Source organism: Tachyglossus aculeatus, chromosome X4 (assembly GCF_015852505.1).
Source record: "Tachyglossus aculeatus isolate mTacAcu1 chromosome X4, mTacAcu1.pri, whole genome shotgun sequence".
Lineage (NCBI taxonomy): Eukaryota > Metazoa > Chordata > Mammalia > Monotremata > Tachyglossidae > Tachyglossus > Tachyglossus aculeatus.
Window position 1 is genome coordinate 1722228 of NC_052098.1, and position 18267 is coordinate 1740494.

Consider the following 18267-nt stretch of genomic DNA (forward strand, 5'->3'; position numbering starts at 1 on the left):
CCTTATTCAATGGCAAACCCCAAATTCAAATGAACATAGACCTGGCCAGGAAAGCATAGACGATAAAATAATATTCCCATCATTTCCCATTTCTTCTCCTGAGACGTGTTGAAGATGGCAAAATAGTTGCTTGGTGGCTGTTGTGAAATTCACAGTGTTTTGCCTGCAACATGTAGATTATTTTTTGCTTTGTATTTGTGGGGAATGGAGTAAAATGAAAAAAAAAGACATCCAATGTGCACAGACAACAGAAAACAATGCAACGAAGACTTTTCATTGAATCCTGGACCCACAGCAGCAATGATTCATCCCAGGCCTGACACCTAGAAAATACGGTTTCCTGTGCTATCAAAACCTTCATCTCGAAGTAGAAGTAGAAACCCCCTCCCTCCCACCCCCCCATCCTTTAGAACACTTGAAATTCATTCACAAGCTCAGAAACGGTCTTTGCTTTAGAACTTATTCATCGCTTGCTAAACTTAGTCAACCAGTAAGTTGGTCAGGTTTTTTTGGATTTTTTTGTGGGTTTTCTTTGTTTTTTGTTTTTTTGCCTCGGAGCAAAAGCTGCCCGTTTTAGGCTGTTCTAGGATTCTTATGTCACAGAAAGGAAACAAAAGAAAGAGAGCAATGACCGTTACTTATCAGAATATAGATGATAAATATAGACTGCACTGGTTTACAAACCGAAAATAAGATGTTGGTTCAGGAAAAGGGGATGCCCGGCTTCTTTGCCTGCAGGGTTCCCGGAGGGTGGGGGTGGTTGTTTTTTTTGTGTGCTGCTGAAGGACTCCGGGGTTGGGGGAGAGCAGAGGGAATGTGGTAAAGTGCTCCTCCTTCTGGGAAGTCTTACAGTTCTCACCATTGTCCCCCCAGGGTGTTGTATCCGAGTCTTCCAATCCTCCCTGGAAGCCTTTTATCCTGTCTCGCCCCGCCCCCGTCCAACCCTAACCCTAGCAGAATTCCAAGGTTGCATAAGTGCCGCAATGGGACAATAGGAGAACAATGATAAGGAGCCGAAAGAATACTAAATCCATGTTCCTTTCCTGGAACTTTTCACTGAAACTGTTTGAATCCAGCCTTTTCTTTGTGAGAAATCGTTATCCGGGCTGGCACCGGTGGGATGGCTTTCATACCAGGAATGCTGTTCTGAACAAGGCCAGCTTTCCTAGTATTTCCTTCCCACCCCCTCCCCCAGGCTGAACTCCACACCATTGGAAAATTAAGCTGATGGACATGGAGAAAGGAAAGAACAAAACAAAACGAACAAAGAGAAACCAGTATGGGTTATTTCGCAGGTTTGATCATCCTATTAACTACACCACACTCCCTAATTATAATGATCTGCATGAATATGTGCACCTGTTATTTTTTATACATATACACACACCTGCATATGCATAAATCAAGTATTACTAACACATAAACATATCTGTAAATACCATATGTAGAGCATACATGAAAACATATCTATGTATATTATATAGAGAATCACTTTTAGCACGATCTAAAAAGGAGAGTGTAGAAGCCCAATTGTCAGATCTGCTCATTTTCCCCTAAGGCTCTGCTGAAGTGATGACAAACATGTCTTCTCATTCTACTCAGCCTCTAGAGACCTTGCGACTCCCCTTGGGTTTTTCTGTTGCAGGTTCCCAAGGTCCGGCTCCCTTTCTATGGGGCAACATTTGCACCGCACTCTTAGGTGCCAGATTCTCTCTCTAGGGCTGAAGCCAGTTTGAGCTGGGATCTAGCCCAGAGGCAGGGGTAGTTGGAAGCGTTTCATCTGCTCCTTATCCCCTACTTGAGGTCTCTGCTCCTGCCTTCCTCGAGGGGGCCCAAGGTCTTCTGGGTGGAGCCAAACTGCTTTCTGGTTTTCTAAATGCTGTCTTCTAACCCTTGCCCAGGAGACGGAGAAAGGCACAGAACGATGGCCTGTGAGTTTGCCAGGAAGGCTAAGGACAGTGGACCTGATCCAGGAGGGTTGTGGGGGGAGCAGGGACGGTCCCTTCTGTCGGGGGGCACATGCAGGAACTCCCCGTTTCTGGGCTGTTGCGTTTCAATCAATCCGTGGTATTTATTGAGTGCTTACCTTGTGCAGGGCAGGGTACTAAGCCTCACAGTACTCACTCACTGTAAGTCCATTACAGTGGATAGACATGATTTGCTGTCTGGGACACCTGGAGCACTTTTCCATCAACATGGAAACAATAACAACAATAATAAATAAGAGTGAGAATGATGACGAACAATAAATACTTTGCACTTGCAGAGAGTCCTTCATCCCACAACTTCGAGGTGCTTTTCAGATGTTGCAGGGACACTTATTTTTTTCCTCCTGAGGAGATGGCTTCCTGGTGAGATCTGGAAAGCCCCTTCAGTCTTGCTTATCTTAGCTGAGTCCTCATCCCTCTCAAATCTGGTCCTCTGGGCACTTAATGCCTCTGCCGCCCATCAGAGTGAACCAAACCATCACTTCTCCAAATGGCTCGACTCCGCTTCATCCCTTGTGGACCCCGGGGTCCGGAAGAGTTCTCCCCAAGCCGGATGGAATTGGAGGAAGACTGTGAATTCATCTTCCCTCACCTTACTTCTAACGTGGTTCTACAGTGAGTCAATAACGAAATCTATGGCTTTAGTTACATCGTTATGCCTATTTGGGAGTGTTTGCTGTTCGTCAACAAAGAGTGGAGCTCAACGCTGTCAGACACTGCCCTGTAGATTACACCAAAATTTTTTTTTGTGTGTGTGTGTGTTGCGGCTACTGTTTTCAATTTCTAAATTTCTAAGAACTGGCACAGAAAGCCTATAATGGAAAAGCAAGTTCTGGAATAAATAATATATACAAGAAAAATAGGAATCCAGCTAGTACATGACATTCAAAATGAAAAATGCTCAACGTATGAAATAAAAGCACACACGCACACGATGAATAAGAACGTCTTTTCAATCTGGCTCGTGTTAGAAAAATGTCCATTTGTGCAGCAAAGGCCCTCTCAGAGAGAGAAGCAAATGTTCTCGAAGAACCGATTGGATTTTCGTCTGATTGTGAATCATCACGATCATTTCTTCAACTCCCTCTTTCATCTCACTTCCAGTCCCTGGCTTTCCCTGTGTGAGATGGAGCTCAGCAATGCCCAATGGGGCCATGTGTGTCCACCGCAACAGAAAGCAAGGGAACAAAAATCAAAGCAAGATGAGAGGGACGCTGTTGGGGAGGGCGAGGGCAAAGAGCCAGGGTGGGCTCGTCCTCCTGGGATACCACAGACCTTCACAGACCTCCTGCGATGAAGTCTCTCCTTGGGAGTATCTGCTCTGCTTCGCCTAATGGCACAAATCATGCTTTCCGGATCTGCTCTTCCGGCCGACTGAACAGGGAGCAACTGACCGAGACCGTGCACGGTATTGCTGGCACAAGTGAGAAGGGGAGAGAGGGAGGAGAAGAAGAGGATGTGACAGGCACAATCTAAGATCCACTTGCCTCCCCCTTTCCAGCTCACCCTACCTTCATTCTGGGTTCTCAGCTTCCAGCTGGAGCCTGAAATGAGCACCGTACACAGATACACCAAGTTTCTGCCCCACGCTGGGCAGAAAACACTTTTTCTACAACACCAGTACCAGCAAGGCAAGGGGGTGTCTGTGCTCATAATCCTGGTTGGTGCCTTGGGTGAGGCAGGAGAGAGCCCTTTCTTTCCTACAAAGAGAGAGTCCCCAATGCAAAGGTCAACCCTTCTGTCATCTCAAACCTTCCCCAGCATAGTGGTGAAACCTTCTTAAGTGGGATTCAGGGTCACTGGGTCGTTGTTGTCTCCTTGGTCCCCGGACTGTGGGTGGCATCGCTGGGTTCGTTCTCTCTGGCTTCGTCTCCCAATGAAATCTGCTTCCAGTTGGAAGGTTGGCTTTCCTTCTCTATCCCAAGGCTGAAGCCACCAAAAAGAAAAATGTCAACGAGAAGAATCAGAAATCGAGATGGATCCATAGAAACTCCTAGTGTCTATAGAACAGAAGTCACAAAGTTTGAGTCAATGATTTGTTTTCCCTTTTTTTTCATCCATGTCAAAGGCAGGAATACAACAAGGCATTGTTATCTGTGGTGGGCAAAAATGTCTGCTGATATAACAGGTCAGCTTTTTAAGGCCTTTGTCTATGCAGAATTAACAATGATGCAGAAGCCAGATTGAATCAAAAGCAAGGGGAAGGGAAAGAGACGGAGGAAGAGAGGGAGAGAAGGGAAGAAAGAGAGAGATTGAGACAAGGAACCCAAATCAAAAGTCCGGAGGGGAATGGAAAGAGAGAAAGAAGAAATGAGATGACTTGGTAATGTCAGAGAAGTCGTGACTATATCTACAGGTGGAGCAGAGCCCACTGCTTGCCCTTTGAAAGCTTCTCCACCTCTTTGTCATTAATACTGTCAGAGTTAAGAATATATTTTGATGGAGTCCAGCGGCAGTTAAAACACATTGGTTCCCTTGGCCCATCCTCGCGGCTGCGGGGAAGGGGTGGGGGAGGGGAGGGAGCAGGGTGGGGGGGTGGGGCGGAGGGCTCTAGCCCAGAATATCCAGGTAGACTGGAGAAGCCTTGGCCAAGTTCTGAAGGAGGGAGTGGATGTCTTTGATGTTGAGCCTCATGTGGGGCTCCCGCTGCCAGCACCCCAGCATCAGATCGTAGACCTCCTTTGGGCACGTGCGAGGTCGCTGCAGGACCCGGCCCTGAGTGATGCACTCGATCACCTGCCGAGAGATCAAAGGAGAATTAGCAGCCAAGGAGAGCTTCGGCTTCAAATGGAGATTGCCGGTGGGATACTTCCAGGTGGGCCTGGGAAAGTGTATTTCCCTCATCCCTCATAGGTGGGTTCCTGCCCTTGGCAATAATAATAATTGTAGTATGTGTTAAGCACTTACTATGTGCCAGGCACTGTACTAAGTGCTGGGGTAGATCCAATCAAATTGAGTTGGACACAGGACCTGTCCCACGTGGGCCTCAAAGTCTCAATCCCCATTTTACATGTGAGGAGACTGAGGCACGGAGAAGTCACTTTGACTTGCCCAAGGTCACACAGCAGACAAGTGGCGGAGCCAGAATTAGAACCCATGACCTTCTGACTGCCAGGCCTGTGCTGTAACCACTACACATACAGTGGATGGCCAGGAAAAGTCAGGGTAGTGACTTAACAAAATAGAAAACTAGCTGCATTTCCAGGCTTCACCATCTTGGATTTCATCACCAGGGCTTGGACACACTCCCGTGGGGAATTTCACGGACACAGTGAAATTCAAGATAGGGAAGTCTAGAGCTTGTATGGAGCCAGTCATTCATTCATTCATTCAATAGTATTTATTAAGTGCTTACTGTGGGCAAAGCACTGTACTAAGCCCTTGGGAGAGTACAATACAACAGCACACAGACACATTCCCTGCCCAAAACAGGGTCACAGTCTAGAGAGTCAAGTCTCTGGTCTAAGAGGGTAGATGAGGTAAACCTGGAGTGAGATGTTAAGATTTGGGGATGAGAAGGAAGAATGACCACACATTACACAGTGGGCGTGACTGGTTGAAAAACACTTTTAGCCTGTTTCCTGTTTTGTTTTTAATTTTTTAATTTCCATTTGTATCTAATCTTCCTACTTGGGCTGATTCATAGCCATGACTCTGGACAGGTAATAAAGCTCCTGAAGGGTGGGGATTCCGTCTACCAACTCTATTGTACTGTACTCTCCCAAGTGCTTATTACCATGCACACAGTAAGTGCTCAATAAATACCATCAATTGATTAATTGATGCGTGACTCTTCAGGAAATATCATTTCCCTATCAGCCTTAAGTCCGTATCGCCATACTTTCATGAGCTGATCTACTGGTTCAGATGACAACAGCGCAGGCAGAAAGGGGTCTGATTAACGGGGCTTTTTCTCCTCTTTCTTTGCTCTGCTCTGCAGCGCTTCTAAATCAAGAAAGCCGAAACATGGAGAGGGTGAAACATGCCTCTGTTCTCCATCCACTTCCCCTAAGATCCACGTTTAGCCATGTTTGGAGGGCTGGTGGCCTCCCACTGTCATGGCTCCCACCTGTCCCCTCTCCATCCCCTGTACTGGGCAGGAGTGGACCAGCCCCCCAGGGACCCCGGCAATGCACCTCGTTGTTTGAGAGCTGGTACCATGGTTGTTTGCCGTATGTGAAGATCTCCCATAACACAACACCCAAGCTCCAGACATCACTTTCTGTGGTAAACTTCCTATACATGATGCTCTCCGGGGGCATCCAGCGGATAGGCAGCATCGTGTGACCTCCGACCTGGAAGCAGAAGACAAACAAGGTTGTGATCCTGTCGAGAGGCCAGCGGAGGGAAGCTCCCACCCCTTTCGAAGTGAAAAAAAAAAAGGCAATGATGCTTTTGTTTTCATCTTGCCCAGCTATTTGGGAACCTGTAAAACAAACAGTGAAATATCATTTCCTTGTCAGCCTGAAGTCATTATCTCCATCAATACAGACAGAAGGTCAAACATTGGTTACAATCATTTACTTCATGGCCTTGGCAAATAGAACTCAGAAAGGCTTAGGAGGCAAGAGCTTGGAGTGAAAATCTGGCTGCTCATCACACCTCCCATTTTGGAGGGACCTAGTAAAGGAGCAGTCATCTGGGAGGAGAAAGAGGAATAATGATGATGATGACAATAATACATTTATTAAGTGCTTAGTAAATGCAAATACATGTACTTCCTCCCCTTTCACTCCATGGAAACTGCCTTCTCAAAGGTCACAAATGATCTCCTTCTTGCCAAATCCAGTGGCCTCTACTCCATCCTAATCTTTCACTTCACATCAGCCTTTGACAATGTCGATCGACCACCCACTTCTCCTGGAAATATTATCCAACCTTGGCTTCACTGACACTATCCTCTCCTGGTTCTCCTCCTACCTCTCTGGCCGCCCATTCTCAGTCTCCTTCATGGATTCCTCCTCTGCCTCCCACCCCATAATGGTGGGAGTCCCTCAAGGCTTGGTTCTGGGTCCCCTTCACTTCTCCATCTTCAACCATTCCCTTGGAGAGCTCATTCACTCCCAAGGCTTCAACTACCATCTGTACGTGGCTGATTTCCAAGTCTACATCTCCAGCCCTGATCTCTCTCCTTCTCTGCCATCTCACATTTCCTCCTGCCTTCAAGACATCTCTACTTGGGTGTTCCAGCTATACCTCGAATTTAGCATGTTCAATACAGAACTCCTTATCTTTCCACCCAAATCCTGTCCTTCCCCTGATTTTCACATCACTGTAGACATCACCACCATCTTCTCTGTCTCACAAGGCCATAACCTTGGCGTTATCCTTGACTCCTCTCCCTCGTTCAATCCACATATTCAATGTATCACTAAATTCTGTCAGTTCAACCTTCACAACACCACTAAAATCCTCCCCTTTCCTCTTCATTCAAACTGCTACCATGTTAATCCAAGCACTTATCCTACCCCACCTTGATTACTGTATCAGCCTCCTTGCTGCCCTCCCTCCCTCCTGTCTCCACCCCCTCCAGTACATACTTCACTCTACTGCCAGGGTCGTTTTCCCACAAAATCATTCAGTCCATGATTCCCCACTCCTCAAAAACATCCAGCGGTTGCTCCTCCACCTCCACATGAAACAAAAACTCCTTAACATTGGCTTTGAAGCATTCGATCACCTTGGCCCTTCCTATCTCCAGTTTCCAACTATAACCTAACACACTCAATTCACTTCTCTAACACCAACCTACTCACCACACCTTGCTTTCATCTCTCCTTACCACCGACCCCTTCCCCACATCCTGACTCTGACCTAGACCTCCCTCCCCCTTCATATTCACCAGTCTCTCCATTTTCAAATGCTTTTTAAAATCACATCTCTTTCAAGTTGCCTTCTCTGACTAAGCCCTCATTTTCCCTAATCCCTCATCATGCTGCATCACCCTCACACTCAGATTTGTACCCATTATTCACCTCACCCTCAGCCCCCCAGCCCTTATATATCTGTAATTTAATGTCTGTCTCCCCCTCTAGACTCCCAGTTCCTTGTGAGTCAAGAACATGTCTAACAAATCTGCTATAATGTACTCTCTCAAGTGCTTAGTGCAGTGCTCTGCACACAGTAACCGTTCAATAAATATTATCGATTGACTTTTTGATACATGCACATATGTGACAGGGCTTAAATGGTAGGTATGTAATCATTTTGGTCTTTGTTAAGTACTTCACTATATGCCTAGCACTGTACTAAAGATTGGAATAAATACAAGATAATCAGGTCAGGCACAGTCCCTGCCCCATGTGAAGCTCACAGTCTCAGTAGGAAGGGGAGCAGGACTGAATCTCCATTTTACACATGAGGAAACTGAGGTACAGAGAAGTGAAGTAACTTAATTATTGTAATAATAATTACAGTATAAGTGCTTACGATGTGCCAAGCACTGTTCTAAGCTCTGGGGTAGATAAAGGTCAGCAGGTTGTCCCATGTGGGGCTCACATTCTTAATCCCCATTTTACAGATGAGGGAACTGAGGCACAGAGAAACTAAGTGACTTGCCCAAAGTCATGCAACTGACAAGTGGCGGAGTCAGGATTAGAACCCATGACCTCTGATTCCCAAGCCCATGCTCTTTCCACTAAGCCACACTGCTTCTCTTGCTCAAGGTCTTAGAACAGTGCTTTGCACATAGTAAGTGCTTAATAAATGCCATCATCATTATTATAGATGGCGCAGAAGGGCTGAGGTGGTTGGTAGTTGAGGGGCTCTAGCCTGTGCAGGAGTTGGGGAGGGGGAGATAAATGAGTCACGGAGGGCTTCCTGGGGGAGACAAGATTTCAGATGGGCTTCGAAGATGGTCAGAGCTGGGTGAGGGTCCTCTCTGACTTTTTTAGACTGCACAATCTGCTGTGATGATCACCTAGAAAAGTTCAAGCTATCCCATATGGTGGACTCAAAGAAGTAGTTTCTGGATAATTCTGTTTGCTCTGCTGAACAAATGTAATTTTTGATTTTTTTCCTGTTTTCCCATCTGATAGCTTATTATGGGCCTGGAGTCTCATTGGGTAGATCTTTCATCTCAACGCTGGAGAATTCCTTGCGGGATTTCACCCATGCCGTCATAAACAATACTGTCCTTGTTCCTCGGTCAAATGGTTAGTGGTAAGAGAATCTAGTACAAGTTCAGTCAGTGGTCATGCTCTTTCTAAACTTGTGTTTCATTCCCAATCCTTATCAGAGCTTTACACTATGTCCTGGAGAGAAATGGAATAAACCAACAAACAAACGCAGTCTTCATTGTTCCAAACACAGCCCTTCCATGGTTTTGTCCAGCCAAGACAGCATTTCGTAAACACCCTGCAACACAATGAGTTGTTTGTTCTGAGTTGTGTGGCTTGGCACCTAACTCCTCCCCTGACCAACCATGGAAGTCCGCTATGTCAGATGGAATGTGTCTGAGTGGTGACTAATTATGACCGGATACTGGGACCTCTGGACTCTTCTCCCAGCTTTGCCCCTGATTTAATTCAGGCATTCCCTCACACAGCTCTGAAAAACAATTCAGTCAATTAATAGTATTTACTCAGTGCCACCACACCAACTCAAGCATCGCTCCACAGCCGATACTCTCACAATCCTCCACAAACCCAGATTATCATAAAGCTCAAACAAAATCCATTTGATTTTAAGAGAAGGGGTCTTGTCTTCTAACTCTACTGTACTCTCCCAATCACTCAGTGGTAATGATAATAATGATGATGGTATTGGTTAAGCACTTACTATGGTCAAGCACTGTTCTAAGCACTGGGTTGGATAAAAGCTAATCAGGTTGGACACAGTCCCTTGTCCCATATAGGGCTCACAGTCTTAATCCCCATTTTACAAATGAGGTCACTGAGGCCCAGAGCAATGAAGTGACTTGCCCCAGGTCACACAGCAGACAAGTAGCCGAGCCGGGATTAGAACCCAGGTCCTTCTGACTCTCGGGCATGTGCTTTCTCCACTAGGCCATGCTGCTTCTTACAGTACAATTCCCTTCACACAGTGGACTGTAGGTTTCTCGAGGGCAGGGATCATGTCTACTAACTCTATTCTACTCTCCTGAGGGTTTAATACAGTGCTCTCCACACAGTAGACTGAAAGCTCCTCCAGCACAAGGAAAGCATATACTAGGTCTACTCTACTCTCCCAAGTCCTCCATATATGGTTCTCTCCGCTGAAGGGGCTCAATAAACATTGCTGATGGATGAATCGATCAATTAAATGGGGACAGCAAGGAGAAGTGATTTGTATGATAGTTCCCCAGGCAATAATTACAATAATAATTATGATACTTGTTAAGTGCTTAATATATGCCAAGCACCGTTCTAAGTGCTGGGGTAGATACAAGCAAATCAGGTGGAACACATTCCCTGTCCTACATGGGGCTCACATTCTTAATCCCCATTTTCCAGATGAGGTCCCTGAGGCCCAGAGAAGTGAAGTGACTTAATAAATAAATATTTATTTATTTATTTTACTTGTGCATATTTATTCTATTTATTTTATTTTGTTCATATGTTTTGTTTTGTTGTCTGTCTCCCCCTTCTAGACTGTGAGCCCACTGTTGGGTAGGGACCGTCTCGATATGTTGCAAACTTGTACTTCCCAAGCACTTAGTACAGTGCTCTGCACACAGCAAGCACTCAATAAATACGATTGAATGAATGAATGAATGAAAGTACAATTTGGCAACAGAGACCGTCTCTGCCCAACAACGGGCTCACAGTCTAGAAGGGGTAGCCCAGGTGTCCAATGTTATTATCTTGTGTCCTCCCCAGCACTTAGTACAGTGCCTGGCACATAGTAAGCATTTAACAAATACCACTAAAAAATGTGGGGATCACCTCCTGGATATCCTCCCACTATTTTAAGAATGGACCATCTAACACCCCCAACATTTCCCGCTTGCTCCCATATTCTTTCTTGTAGCCCATTACAGACTTTTAGAACTTGGCACAAAAGTGCTTAACAAATACCATTATTATTATTATTATTATTATTAGAGAGCTGTGAGACCATTTTCAGATTAGGACATTTACTCACTGGACTAGCAATAATTTATTTGGAAGCCAAACATTTTACTCTCTTAGAAACACATGGGTCTGCACTGGGGCGAAGGGCAAGTGCCATTAAGAGATGATTAGTTGTAAGAGGCTTTTGGTCTCATTAAATATTTAAGTAGCTCTTAGACCTGCTCATCACACCCTCTCCACAATTGGTTTGTTTCAGCAGTTTCCCCGACTACTACCTTAAAAATTCATGAAAGCTGTAAACTTTGAAAAATGGTTATACCTTATTTACTTATTTATTATGTGTCCCAGCTGTAATGTGAGGTTTTAAGAACGATTTACATAAAATGTCTCCCTCAAACCCTGTGGACCTGTGGTGGTCAAACTGTAGATGGGCGGACTCATGGCAGGAAGATAAATACTGTTAATCTGGTGCTCATTCATTCATTCATTCAATCATATTTATTGAGCGCTTACTGTGTGCAGAGCACTGTACTAAGCACTTGGGAAGTACAAGTTGGCAACATATAGAGACGGTCCCTACCCAACAGTGGGCTCACAGTCTAGAAGGAAATGCCGGTGGTGGTGGCACAATTAATAATAATTGTGGTATTTGTTCAATGCTTACCATGTGCCAAGCACTGTACTAAGTGCTGGGGTAGATATAAGATCATCAATCCCCACATGGGGCTCCCATTTGAAGTAGGAGGGAGAACAGGTAATGAATCCCCATTTTGCAGATGATTGAAGTGAGGCCCAGAGAAATGAAGTGAAGGAGCAGCATGGCCCAGTGGATAGAGTCAGAGGACCTGGGCTCTAAACCTGGCTCTTCCTCATGTCTGTTGTGTGATGTGGGGCAAATCACTTCACTTCTCTGTGCCTCAGTTCCCTCATCTGTAAAATAGGGATTCAATACCTCTTCCCCTTCCTACTTAGATTGTGGGCCCATTGCTGGATAGGGACTGCCTGACCTGATGATCTCATATCTTCCCTGGCGTTTAGAACAGTGCTTGGCACATAGTGAGCACTTAAATACCACGAGTGTTATTATTATCATTACTTGCCCCAGGTCACAAGGCAGACAAGTGGCAGAGCTGAGATTAGAACCCAGGTCTTCTGACTTCCAGGTCTGGCCTCTTTCCACTAGGCCACACTGTGGAACAGCTTCCAGGGGGAGGGATTTGATCCCCAACCTGGTCTCTTTCTCCAATAATGTTGTGAGTCAGTGAGCACGGCTGCTCCAGGTTGTAGCACTTCCCACTCTCTCTTTCAGATTAAGAGCTGATAATTGGGTTGGCATGGGGAAAAAAACATTCATTACCATCTAAATGATTCCCCTCATTAGCATTAGCAGTAATAACCTGGTCATTAGTAAGTGATGAAGTGAACCAAGTCCAGTAAGGACTGGTAAAGAGCCAGTTCTGAGCCTTCCCAGCGGAAGAAGGGACGGGTTGGGCTTTAGTGCACTGAAACAACAGAAAATGGAGGCAGTCTTTCATGGAATTAATCAGTCCATCAGTCAAATGTACTGAGAGCTTCCAACGTGCACAGCACTGAATTAATTCTTAGGGGACGCTTGAGAAACAGTGTGGCCTGATGGGAAGAACATGGGCCTGGGAGTCGGGTCCTATTCCTGGCTCTGACACTTGCCTGCTGTTTGACCTCGGGCAAGTTACTTAACTTATCCCTACTTCAGTTTCCTCATCTGTAAAATGGGGGTCCTATATCTGCTCTCCTTCCTCCTCATGCTGTGAACCCCCTGTGCAATGGAGACTGCATCTGATGGGATTAACTTGTATCTATCCCAGCGTTTAGAACAGGGCTTGATGCAGAGCAAACGCTTCACAAATACCATGATAATAATGATTATTATTACAATATAACAGAATTGATGATGATGATGATGGTATTGTTAAGTGCCTTATTATGTGTCAAGTGCTGTTTTAAGTTCTGGGGTAGACACAAGGTAATCGGGTTGGACACAGTCCCTGTCCATGTGGAGCTCACAGTCTTAATCCCCAGATGAGGTAAAAGGAGGCACAGAGAAGTGAAGTGACTTGCCCTAGGTCACCCAGCAGACAAGTGGTGGAGCCAGGATTGAAACCCAGATCCTTCCGATTCCCGGGCCTGTGCTCTATCCGTTAGCCCATGTTGCCGCTAGCCCAGGTAGACACATTCCCTGCCCACAAAGAGCTTATTGACTAGAGGGGAAATCACACAGGGTGGAGGAGCAGGAACTTTGGTCCTCTTGCTGCCAGTGGCATTTTGGGCAAAGCCTTTTTCTCATCTTAGGTAGACAGAAACAGAAGTCGCTCAGTACTGCAGTGGCATAATGCTACTCATCGAGTGCTCGCTGAGTGTGCTGTACTAAATGCTTGGGAGATCCACCAGGGATCGTAAGGTCTCATATAGCCTTTAGCTCCTTGTTCTGTAAAGAAGCAGGGTGGCCCTGTGAATAGAGCAAGGGCCTGGGAGTCAGAAGGGCCTGGGTTCTAATCCCAGCTCTGCCACTTGTCCGCTGTGTGACATTGAGCAAGTCCCTTTACTTCTCTGTGCCTCAGTTAGCTCATCTGTAAAATGGGGATTAAGACTGTGAGCCCCACGTGGGACAGGGACTGTGTCCAACCTGATTATCTTGCATCTACCCCAGCTCTTAGAATAGTGCCTGGCACATAGTAAGCACTCAACAACAAATACCAGTTATTATTATTATTGTTATCCTGCTACAATCTACATTAGCAGCATGGCTTAGTGGAAAGAGCACGGCTTTGGAGTCAGAGGTCATGGGTTCAAATCCCGGCTCTGTCAATTGCCAGCTGTGTGACTTTGGGCAAGTCACTTAACTTCTCTGTGCCTCAGTTACCTCACCTGTAAAATGGTGACTGTGAGCCCCCCGTAGGACAACCTGATCTGTGAGCTCCCCCGTGGGACAACCTTGTAACCTTCCCAGCACTTAGAACAGCTTTGCACATCGTAAGCACTTAATAAATGCCATTATTATTATTATTATTATTACTGATAGTACTACCTTTCATTTTCCCGAAACTCTTTCACATCACTTAGCTCATGTCTAGTAACATCCCCGGGAGGTAGAGAGAAGCCAAGGTCTTATCCCCATTGCACAGAAGAGGAAACTGAGACCCAGAGAGGTAAAGCCACCTGTCCAGGACCAGCTGGCCAGTGTGCAGACCCGGGACAAGACCTAGGCCCTTTCCATTAGCCCTGGCTTCCTCCATTCCTCTTATTTGATTAGCTCTTTTCCACATTTACCCTTGCCTTCCTCTGTAGATTTCAGGACACTTTAGCATCGATCCTATAAGCAGCAAGATCCGATGTCCGCCACTGCGTTTGAAAACTCATTTACCCCTCCCGCCGAGTCATTCCCCATTTGAAATACAAAGCAAAAATTCAACCCTAAAGTCCTCATATTTCCCCTGCTTCCTTCCCCCACCACCAATGCCCTCAAGTCACTCTTAACAACATTAATGAATGTTACCCGATTAGATCAATGGTGAGATCCGGCTTCTGAGAGCACTAATATTACACCCTGGTCTGGTCTGTGGCTGTCAGGCACTAGCCTCCACTTAGGAACTCTAAGTTGTAAATTCAAGGGACATGCATTTCATCTTCTGGGCTCCCTGTTGCTAAGGTTATGCCAAACTTCTGCACACCATTGTTTTCACAGGAGAGATGAGTTTGTTGGTTTTGCTTCCACTGTTGAACTTTTCCTGAAGCTCCACAGAGTTTCTGGTTAAAAATCACGGTTCACTTCAGGTTCTGGGGAAAGGAAGTAGCTGACCGCTGAAGAAAACATAAACGAGTCTGACTGAATTATCTCACTGGTGCCTACTTCAAGATGATTGTATTATGGTGATTGTGTTAAGCACCCAAACATTAATGCTGAATTGTTCCATAGCGGATGGCTCAAGGAGGATGATACAATGGGTTGTCTTCAGGGAAAAAGGCAATGTGACTTCAAATGCCACAGTGCAGAGAATTGCTTCCACAACTCCCCAGACTTGCGACCAGCTGAAATCCTGTCCCACTGCTGTGCAATGCATCTGGTAAATGTACCGTTGGGGTTTTCTCTTCGGTTCCTTGTATCTAGCTCCCATCCCATTACCAACCAGCAGGAAGCTCTCTCTTTCTTATGGTATTCTTAAGCACTTACTATGTGCCAGGCACTGTACTAAGCACTTGGGTAGAGATGAGTTAATTAGGTTGAACACAGTCTCTGTCTCACATGGGGCTCATGGTTTTCATCTCTTTTTTACAGATGAAGTAACTGAGGCACAGAGAAGTGAAGTGACTTGCCCAATGTCACACAGCGGACAAGTGACAGAGATGGGGTTAAAATCAAGGTCCTTCTGACTCTCAGGCCCATGCACTATCCACTAGGCCATGCTGCTGCATCTCTCTGGTTGCAGTTTTTGCTGCTGAGGAACAGGACTCCTAGGGCCAGGGTGATTGCAACTTGGTTTCCAATCTTTCTCCTGGGACCTTAGGTCCACAGTGATGACAGCGAGGGGAAGGGGGACAATGCAGTTTTGCTGTGGGAAACATTGTCTCCTAATCGGAGGATGGCTCTCCAAAGTTTTCTTCAACAGTTGAGTTTGGAAAGGAGGGCTTCCTTGCCTGTACCATTGGATACTGGATCACTGCCACTGTCCGCCTCCTTCGCTCTTATGCTCGAGCTGCCGAACGCTGCTGGCGAAAGGCTAAACACCATGCCAACCTCGTTCACTTCAAGTTTATCCTTTCCTGCCTTAACTCAGCCCTCTCCTCTGCCAGACAAAACTATTTCTCCTCTCTTATTGACACCCATGCCCATCATCCCCGTCAGCTCTTCCATACATTCAACTTCCTTCTCAGGCCCCCGGTTCCTCCCCCTCCACCTTCCCTCACCCCCAACGATCTGGCCTCCTACTTCATTAATAAAATTGAATCCATCAGATCCGACCTCCCCAAAGTCACTCCCCCTCCTTCTCCAACCCCCCGGCTCTCAACACTCTCTGCTACTCTCCCATCCTTCCCAGCAGTATCTTCAGAGGAGCTCTCCTCCCTCCTCTCAAGTGCTACTCCAGCCACCTGTGCTTCTGACCCCATTCCCTCTCATCTCATGAAATCTCTTGCTCCGTCCCTTCTCCCCTCAACTTCCATCTTCAACCGCTCACTCGCCACTGGTTCCTTCCCCTCTGCCTTCAAACGTGCCCATGTCTCTCCCAGCCTAAAAAAACCCTCTCTTGACCCCACCACACCTTCTAGTTATCGCCCCATATCCCTCCTACCATTCGTTTCCAAAGTCCTTGAACGAGTCGTCTACACGCGCTGCCTCGAATTCCTCAACACCAACTCTCTCCTCGACCCCCTCCAGTCTGGCTTCTGTCCCCTTCATTCCACGGAAACTGCCCTCTCAAAGGTCACCAATGACCTCCGCTTGCCAAATCCAATGGCTCCTACTCTATCCTAATCCTCCTCGACCTCTCAGCTGCCTTCGACACTGTGGACCACCCCCTTCTCCTCAACATGCTATCCAACCTTGGCTTCACAGACTCCATCCTCTCCTGGTTCTCCTCTTATCTCTCCGGTCGTTCATTCTCAGTCTCTTTTGCAGGCTCCTCCTCCCCCTCCCATCCCCTTACTGTGGGGGTTCCTCAAGGTTCAGTTCTTGGTCCCCTTCTGTTCTCGATCTACACTCACTCCCTTGGTGACCTCAATTGCTCCCACGGCTTCAACTATCATTTCTACGCTGATTACACCCAAATCTACATCTCTGCCCCTGCTCTCTCCCCCTCCCTCCAGGCTCGCATCTCCTCCTGCCTTCAGGACATCTCCATCTGGATGTCTGCCCGCCACCTAAAACTCAACATGTCCAAGACTGAACTCCTTGTCTTCCCTCCCAAACCCTGCCCTCTCCCTGACTTTCCCATCACTGTTGACGGCACTACAATCCTTCCCGTCTCACAGGCCCGCAACCTTGGTGTCATCCTCGACTCCACTCTCTCGTTCACCCCTCACATCCAAGCCGTCACCAAAACCTGCCGGTCTCAGCTCCGCAACATTGGCAAGATCTGCCCTTTCCTCTCCATCCAAACCGCTACGCTGCTCATTCAAGCTCTCATCCTATCCCGTCTGGATTACTGTATTAGCCTCCTCTCTGATCTCCCATCCTCCTGTCTCTCCCCACTTCAATCCATGCTTCATGCCACTGCCCAGATTGTCTTTGTCCAAAAACGCTCTGGGCATGTTACTCCCCTCCTCAAAAATCTCCAGTGACTACCAATCAATCTGCGCATCAGGCAGAAACTCCTCACCCTTGGCTTCAAGGCTCTCCATCACCTCGCCCGCTCCTGCCTCACCTCCCTTCTCTCCTTCTACAGTCCAGCCCGCACCCTCTGCTCCTCTGCTGCTAATCTCCTCACCGTGCCTCGTTCTCGCCTGTCCCGCCGTCAACCCCTGGCCCACGTCATCCCCCTGGCCTGGAATGCCCTCCCTCTGCACATCCACCAAGCTAGCCCTCTTCCTCCCTTCAAGGCCCTACTGAGAGCTCACCTCCTCCAGGCGGCCTTCCCAGACTGAGCCCCCTCCTTCCTCTCCCCCTCGCCCCCTTCCCCATCCGCCTCGCCTTACCTCCTTCCCCTCCCCACAGCACCTGTATATATGTATATATGTTTGTACGTATTTATTACTCTATTCATTTAATTTACTTGTACATATCTATTCTATTTATTTTATTTTGTTAATATGGTTGGTTTCGTTCTCTGTCTCCCCATTCTAGACTGTGAGCCCACTGTTGGGTAGGGACCGTCTCTATATGTTGCCAATTTGTACTTCCCAAGCGCTTAGTACAGTGCTCTGCACACAGTAAGCGCTCAATAAATATGATTGATTGATTGATTTATTGAGCACTTACCATATGCAGACCACTGTACTAAGCAGTTGGGAGAGTCCCAGTCAATGGAGTTGGTAGACTTTCCTGTATGAAAGTAGAGGTTTGCTTCCCACGAAGAGACTGGGGTAGAATCCTGTTGGCAATCATTTTCAGAGAACCCAGTGGATAAAAATGAGCTGGGCCCTGAAAAAAAGGCTGGTACCACTGAAAGATGGAAAGTTGGACTCTAACAACATCTACTAATTCCAGCTCTGCCGCTTATCTGCTGTGAGACCTTGGGCAAGTCAATTAACTTCTCTGTGTCTCAGTCCCCTCATCTGTAAAATGGGGATTAAGA

General features: G+C 46.7%; 1 protein-coding gene across 6 annotated transcripts in view; it reads right to left on the reverse strand.

Annotated features, from left to right (window-relative positions):
• Positions 1 to 4521: 4521 nt before the first annotated feature.
• Positions 4522 to 18267, reverse strand: part of NTRK2 (neurotrophic receptor tyrosine kinase 2) — a 380216-nt gene continuing 366470 nt past the window's right edge. For all 6 annotated transcript variants that reach the window (XM_038769415.1, XM_038769419.1, XM_038769417.1 and 3 more), the window contains 2 exons: positions 6125 to 6283; positions 4522 to 4724 (listed from right to left, as the gene is read on the reverse strand). In XM_038769415.1, coding sequence (XP_038625343.1) covers positions 4539 to 4724; positions 6125 to 6283 — 345 coding nt within the window. In that variant the 3' untranslated portion in view covers positions 4522 to 4538. The remainder of the gene's footprint in view (positions 4725 to 6124; positions 6284 to 18267) is intronic.